The sequence below is a fragment of the Haplochromis burtoni genome, unplaced genomic scaffold (assembly GCF_018398535.1).
Source record: "Haplochromis burtoni strain Fernald_Lab_line unplaced genomic scaffold, NCSU_Asbu1 Contig_615, whole genome shotgun sequence".
NCBI lineage: Eukaryota > Metazoa > Chordata > Actinopteri > Cichliformes > Cichlidae > Haplochromis > Haplochromis burtoni.
The window spans coordinates 270,309-281,615 of NW_024582976.1; the positions used below are offsets into that span (position 1 = coordinate 270,309).

Genomic DNA, 11,307 nt, shown 5'->3' on the forward strand with positions numbered 1-11,307 from the left:
GGGGGGTCCATTTCACTGCAGGGCAACTTGCATGTGACAAATAAAGTTTTCTTGAATCTTGTATAAGTTGCCATGGCAACATTAAGCCTGTTTGCATGTAGATCACTGAGGTTTTTTTTCTTCTCACACACACTGCGAATGCATCAAACATTGTAGAAGTTCATTTGTTTAACTTTTGTCTCATGAATTCTTGCTTGATGTAGTTTCTTTTGTTGCTATGATCTTTTGTTTATTAAAGGTCTAGTGTTGACCACAGAAAGAGACTTACTGTGGCAGTATTGTCATTTATGAGAAACTTGTGTGTGCAACTGATGGTTTTTGTATTCAAAGTAGAAAAAAAACATTGAATGGTTGATTTGAATGAGTATGCCAGTGCAATTTCAGCCACTATATGGTTGAAAATAACATTTGTTTTTGTAGTTTATTTAAACATATGGTGATATATATCGTATATTGTGATATAGCCAAATAATATCATGATTGTGACTCCATAAGGCTTTCATTGATATACTTTTTTTTCCGTTGTAATTTTGCATTTGTGAATCACTCCCTACTTTGACTCCTGAAAGCCTTAGCGTCTTTAAGGTGCTCTGTTTGTTTCAAGTCATTCTGTTTACCTGTAGCAATTAATTTAGAGTTACTACACATATTTCTGTAAGCATTACACAGCTAGTCTTGTCTTGCTTCTTTTCAGTTTTTACCCCTCACACGTAAAAGGCTGATGAGATATTTGCGTGACCCCACTTGGGTTAGAGAGAATATATCATAAAATATAAAATACTTTTTGGCATAGTGGTTGGACAGTCATAATTTAAGTGTTGTAGACAGCATGGATAGCTAAGTTTGTAAATGTGATAACTCAAAAATGAGGCGCTGTAGGAGCTTCAAATTCATATCATAGGTGTATCTGCTAGGAGGCTGAGGGGTCACACTGGTGGGGTCAAGCTTTTTTTTTTCTTTTTTCTTTTTTTCTTTCACATGATACAGCCTCAGCTTGAAGATGATGATTCCTGATTGTGTCTGTCTCTTTAGGTGTGGGTAACCAGCTTGGAGCACTCCCGTGTTAAAACCTGCTCTCTATATGCCAGTCCTACCGGTCTCAGCCCCTACCTGCGTTTCGGGTGTCTGTCCTGCAGGGTTTTGTACTACAACCTGAGAGAGCTCTACATGAAGGTACTGTCACAGATAAAATGACTCAAAACAACCGAAGGGTGGTTTAAAATGTCTTCAATTAATATTCATCTAAAAAAGGCCTTAAAAATATTACATTGACCTAAATTTGTATTGGATAGTTATTGCATGTTTCGCTTGACTACATCAGAACTTCCAGCAGACAGTGATTCAGTTTATTTTTTTAAGGTATTTATTAGTTTAAAAAAAATTATTTAATTTTTTTTAGATTACTTTTGCCAAGGAGTTCCCCTGTTTAAGAAGAGGCACCGAGGGGTGTGCTCCTACAGCAGGGGGATTACACTCTCTCAGCCTCTGGGAAAGTCTATGCAAGGGTATTGGAGTGGAGAGTCCATCTGTTTGTAGAGTCTTGGATTCTGCAGGAATAATCTGGGTTTTGTCCTCCTTGCGGACCTCTGGACCAGCTCTAAGTCCTTTCGAAGATATTCGAGGGTGCCTGGGAGTTTGTCCAACCACTTAAAGAAATGATTTGTTGACATGGAAAAGACATTCGACTGAGTCCTTTGACGTATCCAGTAAGTGGATCTCTGGCCCATTGTTACTGTCCATTTGTTCCCTGTAAACAAGAGCTTTATTCCTATTGATGGTAGTAACTTTTCACTACTGATATACAGCAGTGACAGTGAAGTGTCATTCAGACTAGAGGTGTAGTCTGATGGTAACAAAGAGAGGGAAGGTAGTCAGAACTGAGGGGATTGAACTACCACAAGGCAACATTGCAGACATTGAGGACAGCTACAAGTACATGGGAATCCCGCAGGCAAATGGGAACCACGAAGAGGTCGCTAGGAAACGCGCAACCACTAAATACCTGTGGAGAATCAGGCAAGTCCTAAGGAGTCCGCTGAATGGGAAGAACAAGAGCTGGGTTATCAACACCTACACCATGCCCGTGATCAAGCAATCAAGGAGGAGATGGAAGCCAGTGGCGTCAAGACAAGGAAGCTACTCACCATGCACGGAGGGTTTCACCCCTAATCCAGCACCTTGAAACTGTACACCAAGCGGAAGGAAGGAGGCCAGACACTAGTAAGTGTTACTACCACGATCAAGGATGACACAACGAACATCCATAAGTACATGAGGAAGATGTCCATGTCCAACCACATGCTCAATGAATACTTGAGGAAGCAGAAACCCAAAAAAGAGGAGCAAGAGGAAGAATCATCATGGAAGAACAGGCCCCTGCACGGTATGTACCACCGGCAGATAGGATTTCTGGATGTCAGCCACTTCCTCTATCAGTGGCTGGACAAAGCTGGATTGATAGACAGCACGGAGGCACTAATCATGGCAGCACAGGAACAAGCTCTGAGCACAAGATCCATAGAGGCTGGGGTCTATCACACCAGGCAAGACCCCATGACAAAATAATAGTGGCTAACTAACCGGACATAGTGCTGATAGACAAGTAGATGTAGTGATTCCGAATGACTGCAACATCAGGAAAAAGGAAAACGAGAAGTGCCAACTGCTCAGAGAAGAGCTCAAGAAGATGTGGAGGGTGAAGGTAACACTGGTCCCAGTGGTAGTTGGAGCACTTGGTGTGGTGACTCCCAAACTAGCTTGCACTTCAATAACCCCTCATTAATGGGGTTTTAACACAGTGTTAACTGAAGATGAATTACTTTCTCATCCCAGTTTTTCCCCTGTCTGTTTTTCCATCAGGTCCGCAAACGCTGTACTCCTCCTCTGTCCCTGTTCGGCCAGCTCTTATGGAGGGAATTCTTTTACACTGCAGCCACCAACAACCCAAACTTTGACCGTATGGATGGAAACCCCATCTGTGTCCAGGTGAACCTTTGCGGGGAGTGGATGTATAAATAAGCATTACTGTAGGTAAAAGAGTTATTAGCACCTGTCTCTAGATAAAGTGCCACAAACTGACATTTTATAATAAGCCGCCCCCCCAAAAAAAAAAAAGATAAACAGCTGCATTATCAATTTTGGAACTAGGTGAGAGAGACTGAAAAGTTGATTTCTCAGCTTATAAGTACAGGTAACATGTTTATCAGCCTAAATATATGTCTAAACACAGTTACTTACTATGTAACATGTTTGTTTCCAGATCCCATGGGACCAGAACCCAGAAGCACTGGCCAAGTGGGCTGAGGGTCGGACTGGTTTCCCCTGGATCGACGCCATTATGACCCAGTTGAGACAAGAGGGCTGGATCCACCACCTGGCGCGGCACGCTGTGGCCTGCTTTCTCACCAGGGGAGACTTGTGGATCAGCTGGGAGAGCGGCATGAAAGTAGGACTGTCTGTTTTTTCATTCAATCTGAAACCTGTTGTCTCTCAGGTGATGAACAGGTAAATTGACCTTATAAGACACGGTAACAGTGCTCCTTGCAATCTGGTTCTGTGTTCCTGCAGGTGTTTGAGGAACTGCTGCTGGATGCAGACTGGAGTGTGAATGCTGGTAGCTGGATGTGGTTGTCCTGTAGTGCTTTCTTTCAGCAGTTCTTCCACTGCTACTGTCCTGTTGGCTTCGGAAGGAGAACTGACCCGACGGGAGACTACATCAGGTATCTCGTACCATCACATTCTGAACACATCATTACCTCTGAGGGGAGGTAGCATGTAATCAATTCTGTTTGCTTGTTAGTCTGTTTTGTGACAGTCTAGCATCCAAAGTTTTCAAGATATAATTTCCAAATTTTGTGTTATAGTATATACCAATAACAGCTCAAAACATTGTGCACATGAGGACCAAATTGCTTTCTTTTTTTGTCCAATATAAGCTTGACGTCAGGGGCTTTTGAGCATGTAGATAACTGATGTCGTAATGCACTCATGTGAAAAGGATTAAAAATGTCTGTAAATTCTGGAATGGATGATTAAGCTCTGCTATAGGCTGACTTAAAGTGATTTGAAGTGAAACACATGCCATATTAAAGTTCAGATTATATTCTTTTGAAATCTCTGCAGGCATTACATCCCCATTCTTAAGGACTACCCGAACCGGTATATCTATGAGCCATGGAACGCCCCTGAGTCACTACAGAAAGCAGCCAACTGTGTGGTGGGAGTGGATTACCCCAAACCCATGATCAACCATGCAGAGAGTAGTAGGCTTAACATTGAGAGGATGAAACAAGTTTACCAGCAGCTTTCCCACTACAGAGGACTCAGTAAGTCATCATACCAAAGGGCAAAGTGTGCCACTCCCTTCATGTTGAGATTGGTTTGGATTAGGGCAGTGCAATATGAGTAGAATCTCACTGGTCCTGGTATAAGAATTTGTTTCCCTGGATTACGACATATATCACATCACAGTGCATTTTCTGTACATATATTACATAGTTAATGTAATCATTACATCAAAAGCACTATTTCTGTTTTACATTTAAATAAATCAAAAATGAAATGAACTTGGGGGCTTATGTGGCGTTATCCCATAGTGATACATGCTACATGACCCTATGGAGTCACGCAATTACTTCCCTGAGGCCTCTGCCTTTCATTACTGCTCCTGTATGTTTGTCAGGAATCTAGCTTGTGTACAAACACTGACTGCAGAGTGTCCAGTCTCGGTTGAAGTGCACCATTAAGCTAATACAGGAATGTGTTGGGTGTACAGACCATTCCACTCTAAAAACTGCACAATAATGCAACACAACAAAAATGTCCATTATGAAAACTCAAAATGGCATTATAACAGTTGCTGTTACTGCTATAAGAAGAATAGCACCTCAAGATCTTTTAACTGTGGGCCTAACCCCGCTGCAGGATATTTTTTCTTGAAAATTCCATCAGTAATTCATTCTAGGAATGTGCAATTCAAATAAGAGAGAGGCTTCTGTGGATTGACTTCTATTGGAGACCATTTGTTTTTGCACCTCACAGATGGTAACAGTAGCAGCATGACATGACAGTCTGTCTGTCGATAACCTGAACAGACTGATAAAAAACAGACACCCCAAGTCAAAATATACAGACACCCCAGGCCCGATCTAACAATCCAAGAAGGCGTCAGTTAAACAGAAGAATCTGTACTGATACTGTTGTGTGCCTGTGACTTGCTAATAAGCCATATGCAGAGCTGAATCCGATTGAGATGCTGTGGCATGACCTTAAAAAGGTGGTTCATGCTCGAAAAACCTCTAGTGTGGCTGAATTAAAACAATTCTCTAAAGATGAGTGGACCAAAATCTCTCCACAGTGCTGTGAATGACTACCAGTTATCACAAGCGCTTGATTGCAGTTGCTGCTGTTAAGTGTGGCGCAACTAGTTATTAGGTTTAGGGGGCAATCAGTTTTTCACACAGGGCCATTTAAGTTTGGATCTTTTTCCCCTTAATAATAAACACCTTTGTGCATGGAGGGAGTGTCATGTCATTATCTACCAATGACAGTGCTACCACAGTATATCTCGGCATAACAAATAATTGGGACAATATAAGAAGATTTCTCACTTTATCATTAGACAGGACATTAAATCAACATTGCACTTATAAAGTATGTATGTGTGTATGTTAGGTCTGCTAGCATCTGTACCAACAATCCAGGAAGAAGCAGAGCCACCGATGACTGATGAGTCCCAGACCAGCAGTGGCCCAGGTCGGAAGAAACAAAGAACCAAGATTCATTTTCTCCCTAACAAGAATGTTCACAAATAAAATGTACGCAATTTGCTCATTATTGTTTTCTGTTTGCTTAGATTCTCCTCAAAGAGTTCCTGCAAACACAGAGGAAGATGTCTGCTATGAAGCTCCTGATTCTTCGACAGTCTGTCCATCCTCCACATCAGCCCCACATCCAGACCAGGAGTACCAGGCTCCTTGCATCTCCTCAGGTTGCCACACTGATCCCAGTCATCCTCCTTCCCTTTCCTCAATACAGGGACACAGCCCACCGTTAAAGTCCAAACCGTGCTCCCCTTCATCTTCTTGTTCATCTCAGTCATCCTCATTGGGAACAAAGAGAAAAGGCCTTAGCCGCAAGGTGCGACGTGGCCAAAGGCAGCGAGGGCGACAGTACTGCACTCTAACAGCTCGCGAGGAGGCTACAGGACAAGAGGAGACGATGGAGGAGGACATGGAGCAGGAGGAGGAAAGAATGGAGGAGGAAGAGGAGACTTGTGCAGAAACTGCAGGACAGCTAGAGTGATAAAAGGTGAAACATTTGGTGTCTGCGTTTGTATTCAATACATAGAAACAAATAATTATTTACAAAATGTGGATTTTTGTTGCTAGTGACTGACATGCAAGCTCAGCAAAGTCACCAAAAGAAATGAGAACAATACTGAAAAGTTGAAGTTAAGATATCTGCTAAAAAAAAATCCCGTGCTCCTGTACCATGTCACACATTCTAATATAGCATTGCAGCACCTTTAGCTTTTATGTGGTATGCTATTGCATCACTTCAATAAGCTTGTGCATTGTCACATTTCTGGAGGGGAGTCAAGAACCGGTTGTCCCATTCCTTGAAATTGTTAGTCTGCTTGTTTGTCGATTTCACGTATCAATCCTAGTTGCACTTGCACTACAATCAGGTGATTTCAGTTTGTGTGTTGGAGGAGGATATTACCAGAGCAGTGAATATGGATATAACATTCAATTTTTACTGCACAAAAAGACAAGAGCACAGGGTAAGTTCAACCTGATCCAGGAAAGAAACTGCTGCGTTATACTGCTTCAGAATATCACGTTGCATAATCTACCAGACCTAATAGAAAGCAATATCCCTGTGTGCTCTGGTGAAATGGCCTGATGAGGTTCGGGCCAGTCACTCAAACACGACCTTAAGGTAGAAGGTCATTATTATATTCCATATGCCCTGTCATCGGGTTATAGTGAGCTGCCTGGAGCAGCTCCATCAGTGGGATGTGTCCCAAACTCCTGGCTTCCAACACCTTCAACACTCCTGCTCCTACGTTCATGTTGCTCTCAGTGGGTGGGGCACAGTGTCCTTAGCTGCCAGGGCAAAACGGCAAACGTGACACTACATACAATATATTGTTTAGCTTGTGTTTGGGGCCTCTGAAGCAGCCGGTCACGATGGAGATGGACCCTAGAGCCTCCTCCTCTGGGCTGGGCCTGGGACTGACTGACTGACTGCCCGCCACTAGTTGTGGCAGTCCCACTGGCCCTATGTGTATGCGTAGTGCTCTCTCGGCTGTGGGTTCCTCTGCCAGCGTCACCACTGGGTCCAAGCCAGCTGGGCATTGGCAGTGGACCCATTCAGTGCCTGGTAGAAGTCCCTCCACGAACTGCTCCAACACAATCAAGTGAAACGTGTGTAGTTATTTATTATATACACGAGTAGTCAACTGACCTCATTTTTTTGGGGCATATAATGACTTAAAGCTCAAAATAATCAAAATATTTGGTAATACAAATGCAAAACGGAAACACTTAGGCATCATCCTGAGAAGTTTTACTTACTGTACAAACATTAACATAAGGCATCAATGCGACGCACTAACTTAACTGTCAAAAACTGGCCCGTTCAGAGTGGACGTTACAGCTCCAGGGTGCTGGCATTTTGAATGCTGACGCACTGCAATAGTGGTGTCATGGAGGGAAACCTTAGATTTGGTTTCAGGAGATGACCTGACCTCTCCTTTTATTTTTATCCTGGACTTTTTGTCTTTTATTACATGGATTATTTATCTAATAAATCCTAATAGTTCAGTACATGTATATTCTTTATGTATGAGCTGCTCAACTTGAGCCTGACTTTTCTTGTATTGTGTGTAAAATAACTGAGTCTCTTTCTCACAAAGAGGGTTACAGATTATTAATTCTCCTTAGATTCTGCGTATCGAAATGCTCTTACCTTTACTACGCGGCGTGAATGCTATTGCTGATTATTATTTTATTACTTTTTATAATTGTGTTTGTTTTACAATTTTAAAATCTTTCCTGCTGTTTTTTCTTCAGGTGGAATGTAAAAGAAGAATGAGGGAAGAAATAAATCCCGCACACCGGGACACGTAAAGACACACAAAGAACAATCTTCTGGATATGTGGATAAATACAAACAGAAGCATGTATATAACACTAGTGAAAGATGTACAAAAGCATTTAGATCCTACTTCAGTCAAGAGAAATGCTAAAAAGCTGTCTAGATGAGCATTTTAATCATATCATTAAAAGTAACTTGACTGCATGTGGAGGTTCATTTCCCTCAGAAATTCTTAAGTATGAGTAAACGTTTATAGAATTCCACCTCTGAAGCACACGGTGAATAAGAAGCAATGTCAACTTCTTCACACTGAAGCCATACAACACACAGTGGCACTTGTTCTTCCCTTAGCACTCAATGTGTCTGTCATATTTCTGCACTAGACAATCTCTAAGGTGAAATGACGATTTTACATACAGTGACTTGTTACTATGCTTTACGAGGTTTAACGAGTGATGATCTGAATTGCAAACTAAATGAAGATGAACAAGTAAAGCTAAGTATGCTGGAAACCATCTGTGGCGGAGGTGTGGTCCCGGGCGCGTCTGCAGGGGAGGAGTGGTGCAGTGTTTTCACCGGCATCTCCAGCACCGCCCCGTTGAGCCCACTGCACCACTCCTCCCCTGCAGACGCGCCCGGGACCACACCCCCGCCACACCATCTTGTGCTCTTTGATAGAAGAAATTCAACGTCACTTCTTCAAGTTCAACCTGACATAGGCCGGCCATCTTGAGAGTTCACAATTATATTTTGTACAGGGATGGTTAGCAGTAGACAACTGTGCACTTGTCGTAGCATGGGGAACCGTTCCAGTTAAGAACTGGTACCACACTGCACAGTCTTCATCTTTAACTACAGCTGCAGGTATCAGCCCACCAAAAGCTTCAGGCAAGTTTTACTGGGTTATACACTAGGTTCAGATTTTGCAGCATCCCAATCTTCCCTTTAAAGGAAAGACCAAGGGTAGATTGGCTTTATTTTGTGCACTGTATAAAGTTGTATCTTCAACTTTTTGCCATCTTTTCTTACCAAAGACTGAGCATTAGCCCATGTAACATGGATTTTCTTGTCAAAGAAACAGACTAGACTTAACTTGCTCTCGACCAAGTTAAGTCTAGTTGTTAAAGCTCAAACACCTTCAAAACTGAAGTTGCTGTAACACATACAGCCAAATTCAAAAAAGTTTCGGGGGCTTTTTTGTTTTTGTAAATAGTTTTGACGAAGAAAAGCACCAAGACTTCTTTTTTTTTTCTACTCAAAAAAATACACAGACGTGAAATGGTTTTATGCTCATGTTGAGCATTAAATCAGCTGGGTTTTTCTTCTTCTTCTCTTTTTTTCTTCTTCTCAGTCTGAATCTTGCATGTGGCTTCAGTGTGAAGACAGTTTTAGGAGGCACTTGTTTACACAGTTGCTCCAAGCTCCAACTGTTTGTAAATACTGTAAATCCCCAATTTTGAATATATCTGATATTTTTTGTTACTAACTATGGTAACTAGGGAATTGGCTAATATTTGATTGTCTATGAATCCTTTGTGTATTTGATGGTTTGTGGAAAAAATGGCAAATGGCTGACTGAATATGACAGTGGATCCTGTAGATATGGTGCAGGGGGATGGCAGGCATGAAAGAGTCATTTTCCTCTGTGGCAACTTAAGATCCTGCTTGTGTCACCTGAATATAGCAGAAACAAGTGTTGTGCTTTTCTCCTCACATTTATCTGTTTGTATATAAAATTAAATATCATAACCTGTCTATTTTGCTAGAAATAGTATGGAGGGGTTTTCATAAAGGCTCATGGCTGCCCAGAGTGTCCACTAGAGGGCAACACCAGATCCAGCAGTGAGTGTACTACAGTGATTCCACAGCTTGTTTTTTCTCTTCGCCTGCAGGAATAATAATAATAATAACGATAATAATAATAAAGTTAAACTGACTATCATTCCCTTGTTTCCTTCAACCAACAATTTTAAAAAGAAAGTGTTTTACTTTTTGAATAGATTGGATTAGCTTAATCGCTTTCTTTCACCAGCAAAGTTCAAAGATCTTCAGGATCATGGCTCAACAGCTATGAATAAGTAAAGTGACACACATCGGTACACCCTGAAATAATTTTGCAATTGATATATTATCTGCTGATTATTAGTAATTTAAAAAAAATTCTAGGTGACAACTTTAACTTTAGCATAAAATATTTTTATGAATGATTAGTCACTTTGCCAAAACAAATTGCAGGAAATTGTATTTTTTTTAAGTCAGCTACCATAGACATCTCCAACTTATATTGATAGACAGAAATAAAAGACTACTTCAATAAAAGATGTACTTTTCCTTTGTGTCAAACAAATCTCCGTAAATGTAATTATTAAATATAATTATGAAGTCTATAACTTGTAATTTATATGCACATGTTTGTGTAAAACAAAAAAGGTAAATTTGACAACCATGCATAAGTCAAATTTACCTGCAGGAGAAAAAAGCAAGTGGAAACTATACGCTGGCCAGAAAAGTTCAGTTCCAACTTTTCCTAGAAGCAACAGCAGTGCTGACATGCTGGTGTGCTCCTTCACATTCTACTTGCTGACAGCATAATGTGTTGCCTGAGTCCAGCATGAAATACTTGGTTATTTATTTGTTTTGTATTCTAAACATAATGTTTATTTTCATTAAAACTGATGAAAAGTTGTGACTGGAATGCGTGTGGGTTTTTCTTAGTTTGTTTTTAATAATGTGCTCTCAGCTTGGTCCATAAAAGGATTCCTTGCTACAGAGAAATGCCTTTTCCAAGTCCAAAAAACACGTGTGGACTGGTTGGGTAAAATCGCATGCACCCAAAATATCCTTGAGAGGATAAAAAGCTGGTCCAGATTGAGGAGTGTTCCTCTGCTGTGTCTGTAGAAAGCTCTGTATGAATAAACTTCAACTCAGTTTACTTACCCATTTGAAATCAGCAGCATCCCACCACCACTGTAAACAGTGTTCAGAATAACCCTTCCCCCTTTGTATGAATCTGCAGTCTGCCAGAAGTGGTCTGCCGGAAGAGGGAGTTGAAGATTTCGCGGAGTGGGCCTCTGACATATGTTCTCAAGCTATGCATTGAGCTGAGCCCGACTATATCTAATTGGTATCTCCCAACCTCACGCACCAGCTCAGGTTCCTTCCCCACCTGCAAGGTGACATTGTACCAAAGGCCAGTTTTGGAAG

General features: G+C 41.4%; 1 protein-coding gene across 1 annotated transcript in view; it reads left to right on the forward strand.

Moving 5' to 3' along the window:
* Positions 1–10,789, forward strand: part of cry2 (cryptochrome circadian regulator 2) — a 20,240-nt gene extending 9,451 nt beyond the window's left edge. The window contains exons 6-13 of the mRNA XM_005951184.2: positions 1,033–1,173; positions 2,860–2,985; positions 3,260–3,445; positions 3,568–3,719; positions 4,123–4,325; positions 5,674–5,754; positions 5,855–6,309; positions 8,079–10,789. Coding sequence (XP_005951246.1) covers positions 1,033–1,173; positions 2,860–2,985; positions 3,260–3,445; positions 3,568–3,719; positions 4,123–4,325; positions 5,674–5,754; positions 5,855–6,303 — 1,338 coding nt within the window. The 3' untranslated portion in view covers positions 6,304–6,309; positions 8,079–10,789. The remainder of the gene's footprint in view (positions 1–1,032; positions 1,174–2,859; positions 2,986–3,259; positions 3,446–3,567; positions 3,720–4,122; positions 4,326–5,673; positions 5,755–5,854; positions 6,310–8,078) is intronic.
* The last annotated feature ends 518 nt before the right edge of the window (positions 10,790–11,307 follow it).